The 21,297-nt window shown below is 31.8% G+C and overlaps 1 protein-coding gene and 1 long non-coding RNA gene across 3 annotated transcripts; one reads left to right on the top strand and one right to left on the bottom strand.

Moving 5' to 3' along the window:
* Positions 1 to 475: 475 nt before the first annotated feature.
* LOC136273752 (uncharacterized) lies at positions 476 to 2,206 on the bottom strand. Its single transcript, XR_010711986.1, has 3 exons — positions 2,107 to 2,206; positions 1,397 to 1,519; positions 476 to 599 (listed from the first exon to the last, which is right to left on the bottom strand). It is a non-coding gene; the product is annotated as an uncharacterized lncRNA (long non-coding RNA).
* Positions 2,207 to 2,709: 503 nt separating this feature from the next.
* LOC136270123 (plancitoxin-1-like) lies at positions 2,710 to 20,348 on the top strand. 2 transcript variants are annotated; one of them, XM_066066679.1, is made up of 8 exons: positions 2,712 to 2,872; positions 10,861 to 11,032; positions 11,282 to 11,366; positions 12,572 to 12,733; positions 16,071 to 16,226; positions 19,526 to 19,611; positions 19,783 to 19,830; positions 20,080 to 20,347. In XM_066066679.1, the coding sequence occupies exons 1-8, from the start codon at positions 2,775 to 2,777 to the stop codon at positions 20,239 to 20,241; spliced, it is 969 nt and encodes a 322-aa protein (XP_065922751.1). In that variant the 5' UTR covers positions 2,712 to 2,774; the 3' UTR covers positions 20,242 to 20,347. The 2 variants fall into 2 exon arrangements, with proteins under 2 accessions (XP_065922756.1, XP_065922751.1); XM_066066684.1 differs by lacking the exon at positions 16,071 to 16,226 and having other exon boundaries at positions 2,710 to 2,872; positions 20,080 to 20,348.
* Positions 20,349 to 21,297: the final 949 nt, after the last annotated feature.

Here is a 21,297-nt window from a genome sequence, read left to right as displayed (position 1 = left end):
CACTGAATCCACGTTATTGTTGACATAAGCACGGCATTGCAAGTTTATCATGTCAGCAATAGCTGTTTGTTATGTATTGCAATGCATATATAAAAGTTCTGAGCTTGGAAACATGAATAATGTTTATGTTTAAATTGCATTACTTAAATCCTCAAACTTTTTTTGGCAACATTAAAGGGGCGGTAACTGCCTCTGCCACCTTTGGACCAACACGGTTTGATACCAGTTCCTAGAACTTGATTTCTCTTTTACTTTACATGTTATGCCTACATACATGTACATATATCGCACACCTATTCAAACGAGGAACTTTGTTCTAATTAATTGTAATCATTTAAAACATTTCATGAATTTTACCAAAACTCATACCCATTAAGTACAGCAAATCCCTATTTTACTAAAGACAAATAGTGAAAGTACATTATTCAAAACTGTCCATCGCTATCTTGATGGCTATTCAAGAAAATGATTTAACCAAGATTTTACATGTTTAATCGAGTAATTCAAAGTTTTCTAATGACTCAAAATGGTGGAAGTGGATGGAAGAGATTTCCTGTCTGTGGCATCCTCTTCTTCAATAATATGGATCGAATTTTATCCTTAGAAAAGATAGAACAGAAGCATAAAAAACGTTTTTAAGTTTTCATATTTTTCGTATTTTAATTAAATCATTAAGATATGTAATCAAAACATGCAAACAAAACCCTTAAAATAAAGCGACACCATTGAATAGCAAATGTAAAACATATAAAACATTACATGCTATTTTTATATAACATCCAATCTTAATTCGCTGTCGCTGTAAATTAGTACGAGAGGCGTCAGGCTCGTATTTCAGCAAACAAGCCTGATGTCAGGAAAAGCCTTTTCTCATTACGTCAAATTGTAATTTTATAATATTAATTTGATGTTTAAGTGGGTATATTAAGGGTCTCCGATCCTCAGCATAAAATTATTGTTTTTATCATAAAAAAAGTGTTTTCATCCTTTAAACTTTAATAATGGAATGAATAGCGTACACAGTTTCATGTCAAATTAAAAAACAAAAACCAAAAAACGATTGTGGCTCGACTTTACTTTTAGGCAGCAGGTTTGTAAGGATCTACTTAACTAACCATTTCGTTAAATTGGTATGCGTTATATTACCTTTTTTGGACCAATATAGTTTGTTTTCATAAAAGGATGATTTGTGGTACCAATTAAAACATCGGATATGTTATCGAACATTGCTGAGGATCGGTGACAGTTAAGATGTTTAAATATATCACAGTTGGAATGGTCAGAAAGCAGGTTAAAATATTGCAATGACTTTAGATTATCATTGATCTTAAATGCTATAAATAATGAAATGCAACATCAAAAATGATGAATGTCATTCTGTACTAACATATATCACCTTCTCGTCTGATTTAGATAAATTGTCCACTTCTCTCTCATCGCAGCTCCTCGTCACCACTGTACTCCTCACTGCCATTGTACTGTATAGAACACCGATGATCAATAGAAGCATATACTTCATCTGAAATAATAGCGTTTCTTGGGTAAGATTTTTTCTTTTAAATTTAGAATACAAACGGCTTTTATATGCATATAAATGCTCGAGTCTTAAAAACTTGGATGGTAACACAGTCAATGATGAGTATCATTTTAGAGATGTATGTTGAAAAAAAAATACATGGGTAAATGTGCATTTATCTTACACAAAATTTAAACATTACTCTTTAAAGCAAAAAACGGAATTTAAAAAAGTTGTGTTTTACTGAATAGTATACAGTTCTCGTTTGTTACTTACTTCAATTTAAAAATTGATGCATAATTTACTAGACATTCATTTGAATACATATTATTCATCCTGTGTTTAAATAAAGACAAGAAAAAGTTGTTTTCAAATTTATGGATTCATTAACGTCAAATAAAACACATAGTTGTATTCATCAAGCACAGTTCAAACAAAGTTAAAATTATGATAACGAATTGACTAACACATTGTTTTTTTTAATGAACCATGGACAAAAGTGGGTCCATCAACAAGAAACAGAATAGTTAATGAGTTAATAAAGAGTATGTCATTAAAAACATGTAAAAATGATGCAAACTGTTTTTTACCTTTGACGCTCTTTTCTATTTTCAAGACGAAATTTGCTGTTCTCGTTAGACAGTTAAGTCATAACAAATAAACTAGTGCATGCTTACATAACTTTTATAACAGTATGATGTTTATAAAGTCACGACCTAAACTTTTTTTTAGATTTGTCTTTAATCGAGGTTAAGTTATTTTTACTATATTCATGTACGTAGCTTGTCCAATATATGTAATTTAATAATGGTCTAACATTTAATTGAACATCGTATATACCACATTTATAGCAATGTGATTTTTATAAAATCATGACAATTTGTTTCCCCTCTTTTGTCTAATCGAGAAAAGTTTATTTGTGTCATACACAAGTCCATTGTTTTTTCAATATATGTAATATAATAACGGTCCTACATTTAATTGAACGACGTGGTATATTTTCTCAGTCACGATAATAGCTATTATATTTCCTTCAATTGTCGTAGTTATTCTAAATGCAGCATATATGTGGCACTCGTGTTCCCTCATAGCGTTTATAATTAATCTGAGCAACAGGTGTTTTCGTGTACAAACGATCTTTATTTATTTTGATGAATAATCAAGAAATGATATTTTATTGATGACAGCTATTGACTGATGCGGGAGATAAACTGACCCTGTGTAGCAGCTTCACTCATTATACAGATAACAGTCAAATATGAAACAGCTCCTTTTGCTTATATGTCTTCTTGGATACCCCCGCTCCACTCAAGGCGCTATAAACTGCAAGAACCCTTCTGGCAGAGCTGTTGACTGGTAAGAAAAAATATTTTGAATGCTGTAGGCATGAATGATAGTGGTTGCAATTTCATAATGAATGTAGGCTTAAATTTAAAATTTAAAGACAGCACAACGTTTGTTTGTTTGTTCTGTTTTGTTTTGTTTGGTGTTTTTTTTTTTTTTTTGAGGGGGGGGGGGGGGGGGGGTTATGCGATATCCAGTTAATGAGTTAATGTTAAAAACAAAACTTTTACATGTATAACAAAAATGGATTTTATCATTTCATAAAATGATCCGTTCTTAAACTTAATAATTTTATCAATTGTCAAACAAGAACCAAACACTATCTAGAGTTGAAGGTTTTTAATAACAAACTGGGGCCACATCGCTTACCTGGGCAACAATGGCCATAACTGATCAGAAAAGCAATAAACCCTCTTTAGAGTATCAAGTACAAATATTTTAAACAATTAAGTAAAGCAGATTTTGTTTAAATAGAGCTCGTTTCAAAATACCGTCGATTTTCCCACTTGGTGAGAGTCAAAGTTTACGTCAGCTGCTCGCTAGACTCAGTCGGTCGGTCGCTTCGCCAGCATCAAGGACATGCCGCCGCCACAACAACGCATGCAGTTGAAACAGTGCAATTGCATTACAAATAGTGTGCGGCAGATCGAAAAACAACTATTTTCTATATACATACTGATATTTGAAATTAATCTTATGTTTGGAATAAATGTATTTAAATAATTGTCAAGAGAGAGAGAGAGAGAGAGAGAGAGAGAGAGAGAGAGAGAGAGAGAGAGAGAGAGAGAGAGAGAGAGAGAGAGAGAGAGATAACTTACATGTAGCTGGCTAAGCGAAAGAGGGCTTGGGGCTTCATCAGGCCCCGTCGTCACCAACTTTTCTGAAGTCAATACTAAGCCTCAAGTCTGAGTATTGACCTCACATTTATGCACTTTTTGGGTTTTTTTTTTAAAAAGGGGGGATGAGTTGAGTGATTTTAAGAGTTTGGTGATGGTGGAGCCAGAGTAACAAACAACAATTTGTTTTCTTCTTTTAATAGCACGTTGAATATTTGATGTTGTAAAAACAAGACTGTCACCAAGTGGAAAAATCGACGGTATTTTGAAACGAGTTCTTATATTTTTTTCTCCACAAATCCAAACGATAAACATTGAGCTACGTTTGCTGTTTGAGTTTTTGAAAAGAAGATTTTAGATTTTCTTTTCTATATTTACCCCCATGTAAACATTTACCCACCACCACATTACTGCACCACCCTACCCCCGGGGGTCATCATTTGAACTAACATTTATCTTTTCTACCTGATAATGCTTCTACAAATGATTTTTTAAAGATTTTTAACTATTTATCTCTATATTTTTCTATGTAAAATTCCGAATCCGTTGCTGATGCCCCGACCCTTATCCCATCTATCATGTTTTAAACAAACTTGAATATATACTATCTGAGGATGCTTTCACACAAGTTTTAGCTTTCTGACCAATATGTATTTTTCGAGAAGAAGTTTTAGAAAAATACCAAGACATTTTCAATAATTTTAAATTATCTCACATTTAAAGCGTGGCCCTCATTTAACAAACTTGAATCCCCTTTAATATGCTATGTGCCACGTTTGGTTGAAATTTGTCCATTGGGTATTAAGAAGAAGGTGAAAATGAAAAAAAGACAACGACGACAACAACGACGATGACGCCAACTACAGACAGCTCACTTACGCCTTCAGCTCAGGTGATTTTCATGTGGTTTAACCTATTGGTATATTTGTATATTAAACATGGAAAAGTATTATGCAGGTCTTCATGCTTCTAGAAGAAGAAGAACAAAGTTTACACAATATTAATCAACAGTATTAAAAATATCTAATTTTATTTTCCTTTGCAAAACAAAAGGCTTTCAAAGCATACATGCAATCATTTGATCGGGACAGTTCATACGTTTCAACACCGTCGGCGAAATACATATTGGGTTTTGTTTCCTGAATTTAAATGAAGATTGATTTTATTTAGAATAATGTTTATTGCATTATATTCCGCATATAACATTATTTCAAACTATGTTTTAAACAGACTCAAAATTTGTCCAACATAGCTATATAACTACAGTAAAACACGCTTATAACGAAGTCCCAGGGACGTTCAATTTTACTTCGTTATATGCGTAATTCGTTATATCCGTCAAGTTTACAACATGTAATTAAGTCACGGGGAATAAAAATCACTTCGCTGTAAGCGTCAATTAATTATAAGCGTGTTCGTTATAACCGTAAGCGTGTTCATTATAACCGTGTTTTACTGTACTTGTATATGCTATCTCGTCGCTTTTAAGGTCTTCTGTACAATTCTGAAATGAGATACAATCTTAAGAAATAATACCACTTTTCCAACATCTTAATATCCAAAAATCATTGAAAACTAGACGACTGGAAGTAACGACTCAACCATATGTATTCATAACTGTTTTATACTATAAAAGAACCTGGTTTAAGATACTTTCTCTTATATACTGTATCAAATTAGCAAAACTTCATTATGGGCATAAAATGTAAAATAAATAATGTTATTTTTGCTTGTTCCGGCATTGGCCGGAATTTAACAAACAAATTTTGCATTTTAATTTTGAAGCACTTATTGTTAAGGTATTCCGTACAGGCATATTGCATGCTTAATCAGTAGAAGTTTTCAGATTTCGTAGGAATCATCATCCGCGGGTAGGTTAAGGTAACTCCGAATTTAATCATCGTATAAATTATGGACGTTTGATTATTTGTTTATTTTAATGAACACAATGTTGAATATTATTATCAAGTGAATGTGTTCACGAAGTCATTATATCTGTACTTCGGAATCGAGTAGCTCTTTGAAGCTGTCGTGTCGTGGTATCCCATGACAGTTAAAAATACATCGCTATTTTAACTTAACAAAAAGTGTAACACTACCCCGAAGTTCATTAGTGAGTATGATACAATAATCCAATCGACAATTAGTTCATGTTTATTAGCATTCCTGCTAGAATCCTATAATTGTTAATAGCATAATATAAATATTGTCATCTTTTACAGCGAACCCTCTCAACTAATTCAATTTCATCGAAAATACTACGTTATTTTCATTAACAACAATGAAGCAAATGTTCTAGCAGCACTCTATTTAGGATTCTAGGTCATATGCTTTTGATATTTGCCAAATTCATCTTTCATAGTATTTGGGATAGTGTTACACTTTTGCCTTTTTTGTACACAATGACAGAGGAAATGCCGGCCAAGCCATATAAATGTCTATCTGATTACTTTATGACACTTGCTGATAAAACAAAATATCCAAGCCCGTATAATCCTTATTATATCCTAACTGACAATCATCTAAATTGGATTATCGGTATTAAATGAGTCTTATTTCGGCATTGTTAACACTGCATTTCGATGATTTGTCTCCCGACAGTGATCTTATCTATTGAACTTGCTAGTGACGTCATCATAAAATATGATGCGTAATACATAGAAATTGAAGATATATTTATTTCGAAGAGTTTCTAGTGACATTTCACGCCTATAGTTTTTTTTACGATTTGGACAAGAGATAAAGTTAAAAATGACAGGTTTCTTGAGTAAAATATGACATCATGCTGCTTATTGTGACATCATATTGATCAGAGGAATTGTTACTCAATCGATCCTTGAGAGTTGCCTCATCATACCCGAGGAAAAAAGAAACTTAGTGAGATATCTAATGTAAATCAACAAAATAAGAAGTTACATAGTTCCCTGATAATGTTAAGAGGTTTTTTCCAATTGGATTGATGCTATTCAACACACTTGTATATAATATGCTCTGCGTGCACTTGAATGAAATTATACAAAAATTAAATAAAATATTGGTCAAGTTGATTTTATATATATTTTAATTGGAATAAACCTGTGCGAATTAAGTTTAATACAGTAGTATGGCAATACATCTGTATATTTGAGCATTATCTGAGGAATGGAATCGAATCAATATAGAGTTAGACTTGAAATTAAACCATAGCCTCAGAAACTTTAAATGAATTTGTAAAGGATTATGAAGTAGTTAATTTCATTTAAAAATTAACGTAGTTTTATTTTTTAGAACTTATAATAGCTATCCTAGTTAAAGCGCATTATTTAAAGGCAAATTTCTTTTTTTTTTAACTTGACAAAGTTTGACCTATAAACTTATGATTTTATTCGTCTTTATCACTTTTATTTGATGTTTCATTATTATATTTATATTGTATCTAAGTGCTCTGAACATGTGTAGTAGAGTGAAATTTTATAGGTTTTAATATTTTAATTTCAGAATATTGATTTATTCATCATTTTCGAAATGTTCTAATCAATTTATCACTTTTCAGGAATTTTACTAATACAGACTTTGATTTATTTTATTACACTATAGAAAATGATTTATCACTGGTGAATGAATAAATTTTTTAGTTGAATTAATTGAAATCAATATTTTGTGTTTGTTTTTTATTTACATTGGTTGCTCCTCTTTGGAGTACACCTGAAGACTCTATTTGTAGCATTAATTTGAGTGGTCACTTAGATCTGGTCATGTGATTGGTTTATATGGGTATATGTATTGTTCATTCTTATTCCTGAATTTATTTGAGTTAAGCATATTTAAAATTAACTAATCATAAAGTTAATGGTTAATACAATTTGTGTTTAAGCGTTGGAAAATTGTTTTTTCAAATTTTATTATAAATTCAATACAAGGTCATGCATGCAGAATTTGCATTAAAAGTTATATCTTTTTTTCCTATGAAAAAGTTAAACAACATACTTAGTACATGTTTCACAGGAGAAATGAAACTATTTGTGACTGTATCAGTGTTTTTACACTTAGTTTTAGTAAGTCATCATTAGATCAAGATTATCTTATTAAATTAAAAAAAAAAGAAGAGTAATTTTCTCCACAGCCTATATTGATAATAATGATTGTAAAAATAATCCATCTCGCAAATACACCTGTATCCAACACAGTTTACCTTAGTGAGCTGAATACATTTAAATCCCCATTAGAGAACCATTTTTAGATTTTGTCATTTTCATAATGATGGAACAAGGTTTTGCATTACACATTAATTTATAATTAAGAAGAAACATGACAGTTCAGGTTTGATCTGTGTTGAAAAACAAAGCTTTTAGTGGTAAAAAAAAGAAAATCTAGGCATATTTTTACAAAATCCAATGAAAACAATTGCTAAAATGTTTTAAAATCAGGAATTGCAGCATATCAAATTCACCTTCAATTTTTCAGTTTTTCTTATTTCTTAGCCTTGTTACCATAGCAACGGGTGTCAATTTTTATAAATAAAATGTATATTGCATGGACATTGATAGGGATGTAAACATTTAATATTTTCTCCTTTCCACTTATTAAAAAAGCGTAAAAAAACGATTTCAATACTTGTTAACGGTTTCCATCTCATTTAAAAAGTATTGGTTTGTCCTTCAATTTTCTTCTATGAAATAAAAGTTGACAATAGGGATTAGGTTGTTTTATGTCTTTCATAGTTTATATTAGTGGGCATATCCCTCTAATATAGATTCAAAGTAGGTAAGTTTTGCTAGTTTTCCATATTTAGCTCCGATTACCATGGCAGCGGTTACCTCCAGCAACAAACTTTTAGTGACTTTTTGCGTTTTACATCTAGGTGTGTCCATGTATAAAATATAAAGAAAATCGGTGACTATGCGCGGCCAGACCCTACTATAAATCTTTGATTCTTACATAGAATTGATCAGGCTTGGAGTAATGCTAAATGTAATGGTAATGCATTGCAATGCATTACATGTTTTCAAAGTAGTGCTAGTAATGTGTAATGCCACAAAATGAGCATTACAAGTAATAATAATGTAATTCATTACTTTCCAAAATTTAGTGTAATGCTGGCATTACATGGCATTACCTTGCTTTACTATGCTTATCTATGCATGTTCACTTTAAAAAATGTGATGAATAAATGAATAGCTGAAATTGAATTTGAATAATTTTATTATAAAGATAAAAGAAATTATTCTTGAAATAAAAATGTTTAAGATGTATTATTGAAAAAGATTTATAAAAGTTCATTTTTAAATTGTTCATATTACTAGATATAACAACACAGTTTCATAACATTTTTATGAGTGTTGTTATTTAGAGTTTTAAATCATTTAAACAATTTACTCAAATTAGTTTGCACTTCGATAAAGATTTGTCAACAACTCACTATGCCCCCAGGATAACCTAAGTATCAAAACAATCTATTGTTATACAAATTGCTAAACACCCCGATCCCCTTCCGTACGCCATGTCCTAATAGAATAGAGAACAGATATGCACCTTTAAGGGCAAATGAATGCACTGTCCATCCATAATGAAAATCAAAATCTCTTCCAATATTATAACCCATTTGAAAATTATTTTACTCTCTCTCTCTCTCTCTCTCTCTCTCTCTCTCTCTTGTTATTAAGAACATTAGTTTGGACCGATAGAAAATACAAGATTAATGTAGTTTTTTCTATTTTTGCACTAAATATATACTAAGATAAAGATTGTCCAACAATCTTTCAGTCCCAGCTTCCACTGCTCCTGTAAAACGTTTATTTAATATAGCTGGGAAGATTTTCAAACTAATAAGATGCAGTTAAAATGAATGAAACCTTTGAAACTTTTATCATATAGTGCAACAGCAATCTTTTGTCTTAAAGTGTCCTCAGCATAAAGAAATCCGATTAAAATATATTAAGAAATATAACTGGGTAAACCCCTCTGTTTACAAATTAATACAATTAAGTGTCCAAAATTTTAAAGAATTGTGTAATCGGGGGAAATATCTATATTTAGCTTTTTAATAACGGCAACATTATTCCATAAATTGTTTTCTATTATGCATGAATTCTGTGTCATATCTGACATTGTATCATGCCAAATGTCTTTAAATATATGTTTACTTAATATGTAATATGTTGTTCATAATGCAATAGATGATATATATTAAGCAAATAAAGAATGACTCTTGTATATATAGTCATTGAAATGGAACCTTATACTAAACATGAACCTGTAGATATATGTTAAAGAGTGTTTTATATTTGAAACATTTGCAAAAAACTCTTTATCAGCTTTAATTTTTTAAAACAAAGTAATGGAAATGGTAATGCATTACTTTACTCATGTAATGGTAATGTAATGCATTACTCCAAGAAAATCAAGTAATGGTAATAGTTTTTTAATGCCCAAATTCATGAAGTAATGGTTATGTAATGCATTACTTTACAATGTAATTCGCCCATAGCCTGGAATTGATATTAAACAGCCATCAATTGTTTTTTTTTCTTTAATCTCAAGACTGGGCAATTATTGGTCAATTATTGCCAATTATGACTGAAATGTATGGGCAAAAACTCATTGTTTCGGGTGTGAGACAAGTACTAATTTTTCAATGAGTTTGATTGAAATAAAGAAATGAACCTTTGGATTTTTCAGGATAATTACCAAAGACGAGAAACGTTGTTCTATGTGGAAATATGATAGCAGATACTTTTATTTTTCAAATATTTTGAGAACAAGAATTTATTCCAGCTACATTAATGACAATGCAGCTTTATCTCTATGACGCAAACAAGTATGTAATTATACTAAAACAACCTCAGAAGATTAAATTGTTTGCTTTTAGCAAGAGTAACCTATGTACTCGAATATGTCATGGATTGTATATACTGTACATTATTGCATGTCAATAGTTTTAAGCTTTGTTTATATAATCAATGATAAACCGGAGACGACATATTAAATGAAGTCAATATAATGCAGTAGCAACTAATGCCAATTTTCTCCAGATATCATAGAGGCATGACATATTACATAATCCTACTGATAAAAGTCTATAATCTGTATCCATGTTTATAACATTTCATCATATTATTTAATAGCAAAAAAGATCGATATCATTCAAATTAAGAAACCTAATGTCTTTTCCATTTTTTTAAATAGGTTTATCCTTTTCAAACTTCCAAAGTTAAACACTGGTAAAGTGCACACAGTTGGGACCGAATTTTTCTATATGGATGCAGACAATCAAAATTTTAAGATAACAACGATGCAAAACGTTATCAGACCAAACAGGAATCCTTTGTTTCAGACATTGAAACCATTATACTCCAATGTAGGTATTCAATAGCACCGCCATCTTCTCTATTCTGTTTTGCAAATTTTAAATATTATATACCTTAATACTGGTCAAGAGGACAAATGCGAGCTTATTGTTTTCCGATATACCCAACTTTTTTTTCAAGTAAAATATTTAGTTGATATCAAAATAAATTAAGCTTTGTTAAATTCATCATCCATGAAATGCTTTCATGTAAGAGTATGTTTGCTTAATCATAACATATTTTTACTTTTATTAATTTAGTCTCCATTTATTCAATCATACGCGATGTATAATGACCAAGAGCCATCCGGGAAAAAAGCAGCGCAAACAAAAGCACATTCGAAAGGTTGGTATTAGTTCTATGTATGTTTAAAAGGAGTTTGTATTGTCTGATCCGCTGGTTACAAATATTTAAGGTGGTGTGGGACACCTCAATAATTTTGACTTACTTTCTATCGAAATTTTTGATAAAATCAACTATAATGTCATAATTGTTTTCTCACTCAATATTGTCACCTAACAGCGTATATCATGAGTTCGAATTCCGCTGGGGCTTTTATAATATTTTAAAACATGTTCTTTGGACAATTGTTGCAAAATTTGAAAGAAGATGGGGGAATAAGATTGCGCAAATGCCCATTCGGTTAAGTAGTGAAATACAATTTTGAATTTATTTTTCCCCAATTAAATCTATGGAAATAAATTATAATAAAACTTTGCAAAAGCAAAATTTCTAACTATAGTCAGTTTTTAATATATTTAACAAAAAATAAGAAAAAAAAATATTATAGGAAATTTTGGTGGTATTGAACCCGTAAAATAAAAACCCTAGATATATAAGGTTAGCGTATGCTAGGTGCTCTAACCACTGAGCCATTTCAGACACAACGTAGTGGGTTTTTTTAAATAATATGTGTGACTAAGGCCACGAACTACCGGACTTGTATTATTTTTTGAAAACGTTCAATTGTTGGAATATAAAATGATATTTTTAATGTATAGTGGGTCATCTCTCCACATTTTTGTTGATTGAAATCGGTTTGTTTTCCAATATACATTAATTAGACTATGAGAAAAATATGGAGCACAGACCAACTCTATAAAAGAAAATGCCATTAATTCTAAAAGATGACAGTATTTGCAGGTTTTGATACGTACACGCCTATTTGAGTCAACATATTTCAAGTATTGAACATACAATGTACCTATAGGTTAAAAATCAATGATTCGTTAAATATATATTGTTTTCAATGATTAAAAAAAAACCCCATCAGATTTATTGATACTTTAATTTTTCAATAGCCTGTCCGACCGCGTATGTGCATTTTACACGCCTTATCCACCCATCTTCTTCTAAACCGCTGAAAGTATTCTTTTTATAATTTAGTTTTATCCACATTAATATCGACAGGAGACCCATACAACTTTAATTTTGTGTTACATCTTTAGAATTTCTTTTCAAAAGACTATAAAACATATTTCAAACAAAATTTTCACTTCTATTCTTCACTAAAGCGACGACAGAATTTTATCTTTTTTGAATTGTTTAAGGTGCACTAGCTTTTGACAAAAGCAATGGATTTTGGATGATTTCGGGTATACCCCGTTTTCCGGCTGAAGTATCAGAAGGATATCATTTTTCAGATGAGCAAAAACCGTTTGGACAAACAGTTCTCTGTGTAACAGTTCCAAATAAAGTCAAAGAATTAATAGGTACAATTATGTAAAAGATGATTTTTAAAAATATTTTATGCAATCTCTTGTTAGCTCACTTGAGCTGAAAGCTCAAGTGGGCTATTCTGATCACATTTTGTCCGTCGTCCGTCTGTCCGTCCGTCTGACCGTCTGTAAACTTTTAACATTTTGATCTTCTTCTCTAAAACTGCTTGGGAAATTCAATTTAATTTGGCACAAAGCATCCTTATGGAAAGGCTAATATAAATTTCAGAAATGAAAGACCGATCCTCATGTTAAGCGGAGAAAACCTCGAAACTGTAGAAAAAGTTGGGTGCATTTTTAAAAATCTTCTTCTCAAGAACTACTGGGTCAAATTCTTAGCATAAATAATCCTTATGGAAAGGAAAATATGAATTGCAAAAATTATGAGCTAATTTTGTTTCAAGTCTGAGTTATTACGAAAATTATAATAAAGGAAAGATGTGTTTCAATCAGTTTATAGCTTTGGGTTCGGTATTCCATACGAGTCTTCGTAAAATGGGTAGGCAATCCCGGGCCGGGACATAAAATAAAAGCCGAATCAGATCGAAAATTTTCAATTTACGTCGATTAAAATAAATTAACCGATGTCATTGAAATTTTTAAGATACTGTACGTTACAGACCGGTATATTTGTATTCGCTGTAAATCTTGATAGACAACAATCCGTATTTTGGAATTTATTGACAATTGTTGATTTCCAAGTTGGTAAAATGGGTAGGCAATCCAGGGTCGACATTTTACGGGTTTGTGGACTTATTTAAGAAGAAACATAATAATTCATGTTTAATTCCATGCTTCTATAACGAGGTTCTTTGTTTAAAGCAGCCATGACGTATGATAAACGGGTCGATCTGACAAAGAAAAATTTGTTGCGCAACAGTTCGCATGCGAAGGGAATTTTTGAAACATGCAAAATACATTGGTGCCGATTTTGTGAAGTAAAATGAGGTTAAATATCTCAATGCGTTGACAGTTTTCACATATGACGGTGGTGTTAGGTTGTTTTGATTTTCGTTTCGTGTTCATTATTTATGCTTTGTAATCTGGGAACTATCGCCTGTATTTTGTAACTTTAACGTTTCCAATCAAACAGAGACTTCGGTAAATCAGACATTTGACTGTTTACCTGCGCAAATTAAGTAAAATCTGATGTATTTACAAAGTACTAAAATACAATTCATTCTATCGGTAATTCGGTATGATATTTTGAGTAATGGTTGATTAATGCAATGTGTTTTATTGGGATACTCAGCATTTTCTCGATCGAGTTTATTCAGTTTAAAAAGAGTTTAATATCGCTGACGGAAATATGTAGGTATATATATATGAATCATTTAGAAAAATAAATTGTGCTCTTTATTTGTTATAATGCATGTTTCTTATGTGTGTTTACAATTACTATTTACTAACCATATTTGAGTGTAAAGCTTCGAATTATAAGCAAGTGTGACGGTCAGAGGTTCGAATACCCGCGCCAGATAGCTCAGTTGGTAGAGCACCTGACTAGAGAAATCAGGGGGTCCGGGTTCGGCTCCCGGTCTGGTCCGTCATTATTCCTCCCACCCCGTTACATTTGCTCCCGTGCCAACCCCTGGAACTGACAGGTTAACTCCTGTCAGGGGAAGAGCCTGGGGTGATCTTCGAGGGCGAAGATCATTTACGGGGGAGGAATGTGACGGTAAGACCGGTTCGAATACCCGCGCCAGATAGTTCAGTTGGTAGAGCACCTGACTAGCGAATTCAGGGGGTCCGGGTTCGAATCCCGGTCTGATCCGTCATTATTTCTCCCATCCCGTTACACAAGATACAGAGCATTGCTCACAATTCTATGTTTGTACACAGATCTGACGCCATTTTCCCCCCATTTTAAATGCTGAATAGGAAATACCAAGTCAAAAATCTTAAGCTGAATGTAATTAACTCATGTGGACAAAATATGACTCAAACCTAGCAGAATTGTGAGCTATGTATTCTACGATTGACGTTGTAATTTTGGTTGATCATTAGGAATGTCTCGCTAAACGTTAAATACTTGCACAAAAAAAATTAAAGGACGATATACTGTAACTACTCTCTAGGGGCCCCTCTTTATACAATGAATAATATGAAATCTACATCTATCATTTTGATAGTTTTTCAGACACGAGTGAATAAAAACGACACCGTTAAAACAGTTTCCATAGTTCTGACACAATTCTGTTGCGGGGATTTAGACATTATCGCTATTCCTAAGATACTATTACAGCGGAAAATTATCCTGGTTTGTAGCCATTTGTTGTTGTTGTTTTTTTTTAATATGGATGAAAATAATGGGTAGGACTTAGTAAAATAGAGTGATATGCCTGAGAATACATTGGTTTTTATAGCTCTTTATCATGTCACCTAACAACATTTTTCATTAATGGGGAAGACAAATTAAATTTTTGAATGTTTTTAATTTAAGAAATTGAGCGCAAGGGGGAAGGGGGGCTGGAGGGGGAAGGGGGCGATCGAAAATAAAGGGAATTGGAAGTTAACAGTGTACGCCTACCAAATGTTTAATTTTCTATCTTGCGTAGGATTTTCTTATTCTCGGAAAAAAATAGTATTCCATAAAGGTTACATGTATGAAAAAAAAAATGTAAAATTCGCATACTCAATTTACAATATTTTTTGTTATTCTACCGAGGGGCCATATGGCACAATATCTTTTGCACGCCCATTGTAATATTATGAACTGTTTCTTTGTATCGCAACAGCCAATTCATTTCCGTTCCTTTACTTTATCAAATGTAGGAAAAGATTGACTACAATAAAAAGTAAAATTACGAAACTTACTATGAAGTACACGTATAAATCTGACAGAACAATTAGCCATGATAATAATAATGCCTGACCTGATGATATTTTATACAATAAACAAACAATGTACGAAAGTATTAGCGTAGAAAATTTTGACTTGACCGATGTTCCATACCCTTTTTGTTTACATATCGAAACTTGTTTAAACGACAAAAACACACTTTAGGGGGAAACGCAAAAAGTTATTACTGTGTATAACAACAATGTAAATGGTAATTACCGTTATTATTTTCTGATTCATCTATTATTATTCAATAAACAGTTCAAACTTCACTACGCCGTAGTCTACGGTTCTTGCAGGTATGGCGGCCTTGCATCACATAACGAAAAAAATATGTCCTGACAAAATTGGAAACAAAAACTGTTCTGATAAATTTCGAAATCATAAAATTAATTCTTTACCCATTGTTGCTCAAGTGAGCGATGTGGGCCCCATGGGCCTCTTCTTAGCTTTATTTTTTTCATGTTGTTTTTTAAAATTATTTTTTAGAAAAAATATTCAAGACAACAAATCCTAATATATATGATCAGAGAAATTTTACAGTGTGGGAAGGAAAACCGGCAAGTAAAATTAATTTGGATTTCAGAACATCTGGAAATAATTTGGTAAAAGTATTTGCGAAATCTGCCAAAATTGGGAAGAAAGGTAATTTGTTTAAATAGTGCAAATGTTACAAAAGGTGTTAACCTTAATTATTAGATATTGTTTTTGTTGACAACTCTTATAGTTGGGTAGGTCATATTTAAGTAAAACTAAATGATATCCCGCGCAAGCGCGGGAATTAACACTTTACACATTAATGACACTATGCTAAAATGTTGAACCATATATAGCTTTTTTCATTTTCGTATATACTGTGTCCGAATTTTTCTTAATTGCTCTCTTAACCTATTCATTAAAATTTAATTGAAATTAAAATAGAAAAAACGAACTGGATAGCTGAGGGATGAAAAATTTAAACTGAATTGGATGATATATACATGTACATGGCCTTAATTCTTTCTATTGCAGCTGAGTGGAAAATGATAACAATGATTTTTTTTAAAACAACAGTGAGTGGGTATTTAGGACGTCATATCTCTAAATTTTGTGCTTTAGGTCAAATTTCACTACAATTTTTATCACTGTCCAAAACGAGAATTTCATATAAAAGACTGATCTGAAAAAAAAAACCACAATTGGGGAAGGTGGTCCCCTCCCCCAATCTAACTTTCCCGTTTAATGAATACATCATTTATTCCTACAGTTTCAAATTAATGGCTAGGGTTTCCTACCAATCTGTCGTGGTATAACAATTTATGAAATTAAAAAAAACGCTAATGTATGCATATTAATTTGCATTTTCTTAACCAAAGTTGTCATATCTAAAGTGTATGCCCGATAGTTTACTCGCCCTACACTTTCCGCCATGGGGTAAAATAGTCAAACCGAGTTCCTTGGCTGACCCCGTTGTGGAAAATTAATTATTTCGATCAAAACTAAAATCGGATCAAATTGTTCCATTCTATTTATTAACTTTTTTGTATTAGCCAAAGATGTCCCATCCAAAGTATGAATATCTGCCCGCGATACATGATTAACTCGTCCTACACGTTTCGCCATGACGTTAATTAGTCAAACTGCGCTCTTGGTTACCCCGTTCTGGAAAGTTCTATTCCATTCTCTCACCAGAGGTCGCGCTTCGCTAGCTTCTATCAATCAAAACTAAAATCGCGCATTCAAGAAACCAATTGCATTATTTCATTTATTCAGCATTTGTCAAATCTTAACTTTTATGTATAATCCAAGTACTAAGTAAGTTCTAAATAAATATATTTACTGTTACGTAATCATTTAATATTATTTCATTGCAAGGATATATTTAAATGCTAACTCCCATTGACTTGGATCCGCCAAAGCGATTACACCATCTTAATCTCATTTTTGCAATTTCGAGCTGGTTTATCAAAACTGAAAGTAGGTTTTTAATTAATTTTTCAATAATTACTTATTAGGTAAAATTCAACTATAGCATACGGACATCATGTAACACGTGTTGCAATACCAAAGTTGTAAGCAGTTACGCTGGTGTAGGCATTTTTTAGTTTATTGGCAAAAAGTCTTAATGTATAAATACGGCTTTTCGTATTCCTTTCGACTGAAAGTATAACTAAAAATACTTTGTAGTATGTTTCTTATAAAAACATGTCTTTTGAATACAAATCACTTTAGAACACAATTTAATTAGTAAACAATTAGCAACATATTCTGGCAAATGATTCAGACACATCTTTTTTTTAATCTTAATAGATTTCACGGCATTAAGCTCTGCCATTCAATCAACTGAAATGTGAGTGAAATAAAAATGAAAGTTGACTGAATGGTATATTTTTTAGCTGGTACATATATGTTAAGGCTTCCAGGTGGATTTCCCAACGATGTCTACAAAGCCACGTGCATGCGTGCATGTATTAATACGATGACGTCATAATAAATTTGCGTCACGATCTGCATTCCAGTCGAAAGTTTTCTGAAAATGTATTTCGTTGGGTTGAATGTAAATTTCATTAAAATAGTTTTAAAACCAATTGTTTCATGAATTCAATAGCATCAACATAGTGTGTCTAATATTTAGCAGCATGAAAGCTTCATATAGATTATATTAATATTTGTAAACTTAAAGTTTGAATACTCTTTCTGCTACGTGTAAAGAATTGTATGAATATGTTGTGATGCCAATAAAAAAAAGATCAAGATTACTTTGATCATACAGGGTGTCCCATAATATCTGATACCATTTACTCTTTGAATAAATTTTGTTTAAATTTGTTTAACAAAAAAATCAAATGCATTTATATAAATGTATATGATGTAAATTTTCACTCAACCAATTTCACAAACATTTATAAGTTTTTGACAAATTGGGCCTTGTTTATAAAAACACAATAAATCTAAAGAGAGTACTCCAAATGACGTCTTTTTTAAACAATGACGACGTTAAGTCGATGAGTAAAATTCTTCACAACAGCCACTGTACGGATCCCATTTCTTTAAATCTTCTCACAATTTAAATAATCTGTTGGTTGTTGAGTCGCTTTTCCCCAGGGTATTCTGTTTTTATAACTTGTACAACTATATATGGAGTCTGTGTTTGATAATACAGTTTAAAAACGGAAGATGCCTGCTCTCTTGTCTGATTTATCTTGATTAAAATTCAATTCAACCAATGATATATGATGCAACTTTGTGACATCATAATTTGAATAAAAGCAACCAGACTTTTTTTGTGGAAATAATTAAATAAAAGATTTTACTCTTTATTTGAGTCACAATTTACAGGTTTTGCCCAAATATTATTTTATTTATACGAATTTCAAATGGTATCAAATATTCTGGGACATCCTGTAGTTTGCATATATCTGGTAAAGAAAATAAGATCACATGCGACTCCTGTTTGGGAAACCTTCGAATTTACCCCAATTTCATGTAAGATGCGTCTGGTTAGTACAAATGTGTCGTATATTAAGGGTGAGCAAACCGTTTTAACAATATCATTAATAAATGGAACATATATTTGAAACCTTAGCAAGAACTTAAAAATGTATGCATTGGGATTTATTTTTTTAGAATATTTATAATCAAATGTTAATAATCATCTGCATCGAAGAAAAAACGTCACGTTATTTAAATATACAAATGACGTAACAAATAATGTTGAACATCGGTGAAAGAATAATTTCGTTGATTTTAACAATACCATCCGGTAAAATTCCAATAGCTTTGGGTCCCCTCAACATTGCTACGTTTCATTTTTTCACCTTTTCGAGTCTTTCATTCACATTCCAGTTAACTGAATGGCAGAGCTTTATTCTGGTGTTTTTTACATTCTATATAATTGTTTTAGACGTGAACACAATATTGCAAGAAAAATTACATGATTGTATCTATATTTTTTTTTCCCTCAGACACATATACCCAGTTGATAAGCCCGGGACTTAAAAGCAAGCTTAACGTTGACACTTGGAGACCAAATCTTAGAAACGGCAAGAAGGTTATAATACGATATTTTATTACATGTATAATGAAGCAATATGAAATTTTATATATATTTTTTTCTGAAAATATAAACTTTGTAATTTAATCTTATGTGTATCTGACGAAAGCGTATAAATAGCAAACAAAAGAAAAACCGTCCTCACGTCTTCCAAAATTTAATATACAGGTGGCTGAAAATGAACCTTTTACTTGCGTAGGAGACTTAAACAGACAAGTATCCTTTATATTATATGACGATTTTTAAACCATAAATAACAAATTTAACTGAATGGAAAAAGTCATTAAGATTCTAAAGTTTTAACTATGGATTTTAAAGATTAAATATGCTTTATTTAAGTGATAATATGTAAAATTACTATTTTTATTCTGCATAAACTACAATTGTACTGGTTTAAACGAACACTTATTCCAAGTGCATATCAATTTAATTATATTTTAATTTAATATTTTATTTTATTTTTAGGAAACTCAGTTTAAAAGAGGAGGTCTTTCGCTTTGCTTGAAGAATAAGAAAGTTGCAGAAACATTTCGAGAACTCTATACGAAGCCTGGACAGATACCGACATGCCGTATGTCTTCAAGGAAACACAGGAAAATTTGTCAACATCGCCAAAAACTGTTGTAACAAAATAGCCCTTGTTACCTATCATTATATAATCGAACACTGGTGATTGGACTTTATATTTTACGTATCCTTTAACTTTGACTATACTGATTGGGCAATACATACTATTCTTTGAACTATTGTGATTTGACTTTATCATTTAATTTCAGAATCAGTATAGAATGCTTTCGTAAAGTAAATACCTTTATTCAATGTATATTCCATGTTAATTGAATCAGGAATAGTATGTGTCAAGACTATATTGCTTTAAAGAAAGGTCAGAGAGAGAGCCAATAGCTACCATGTTTACATATTTATGGGGTATATTGTTTTGAGGTGATGATCCTTTAATGACCGTAATTAAATTCTTGCTGGTCAGTTTGTCTCCAATTTGGACATTATGTTCCCGATTAGTACACAAATATCCTGAGGGGGTAAAGTTTGATGTAAACCAAACAATTACCAACATCAATCTGCTAATTGAAGTCAATTAGTCGTTTGATCGGTTCATGTAGATGACTTTAATTGGTCACGATACAGTGACCCTCCCCCCTAGTAAATATCTGTCGTAACCTTGGTTGACCCTAAGTACACTGATTAAAGGCGGGTTCCTGACTGACCAGCTTGACGCCATCTTGGAGCATCATAGTAACAAGGTGGTGGCGCCCTCTTACAGGGCTTTTCAACAACCAATGAACACTTGTTTTACTTTGATAGTTGTTTTCCCCAAATAGTATAAAACTACCAAATTCTCGCAAGTTAGGTTAATTCCGATGCTCTCTCGAACGCTTAACATCTCTCTGACTTCCCCGAATTGGGACTGTGTATTTAGTTTGCTTTTTGTAGAATAAAACTTCTATACGATCACTTAAGACTTTTATTTAACGTGTACACTACTTACGTAAGATACGCGTGGTTGTGTTATACGGGCTGATTGGCGCCAGTGACCAGGATTCGTACCTTCTTTTAGACTTTTGATTTTTGGATTTATCTAACCAGTTCCGGTAAGACAGCTTTATTATTCTTTACTGTCCTGTTTTTTAAGTCCGAGTCTCATCTACTCAAACGATTCGCACG

The sequence above is a fragment of the Magallana gigas genome, chromosome 1 (genome assembly GCF_963853765.1).
Source record: "Magallana gigas chromosome 1, xbMagGiga1.1, whole genome shotgun sequence".
Taxonomy (NCBI): domain Eukaryota; kingdom Metazoa; phylum Mollusca; class Bivalvia; order Ostreida; family Ostreidae; genus Magallana; species Magallana gigas.
The sequence above is the reverse complement of the archived record's forward strand: the minus strand, read 5'-3'. Positions and strand labels throughout refer to the sequence as shown.

Excerpts from the sequence above, each read along its gene's own strand:
- LOC136270123 (XM_066066679.1), top strand. The coding sequence starts at position 2,775 with ATGAAACAGCTCCTTTTGCTTATATGTCTTCTTGGATACCCCCGCTCC. Across the intron at positions 11,367-12,571 it reads AACAAAAGCACATTCGAAAG|GTGCACTAGCTTTTGACAAA; the intron begins GTTGGTATTAGT and ends GAATTGTTTAAG. Across the intron at positions 19,612-19,782 it reads ATCTTAGAAACGGCAAGAAG|GTGGCTGAAAATGAACCTTT; the intron begins GTTATAATACGA and ends TTTAATATACAG.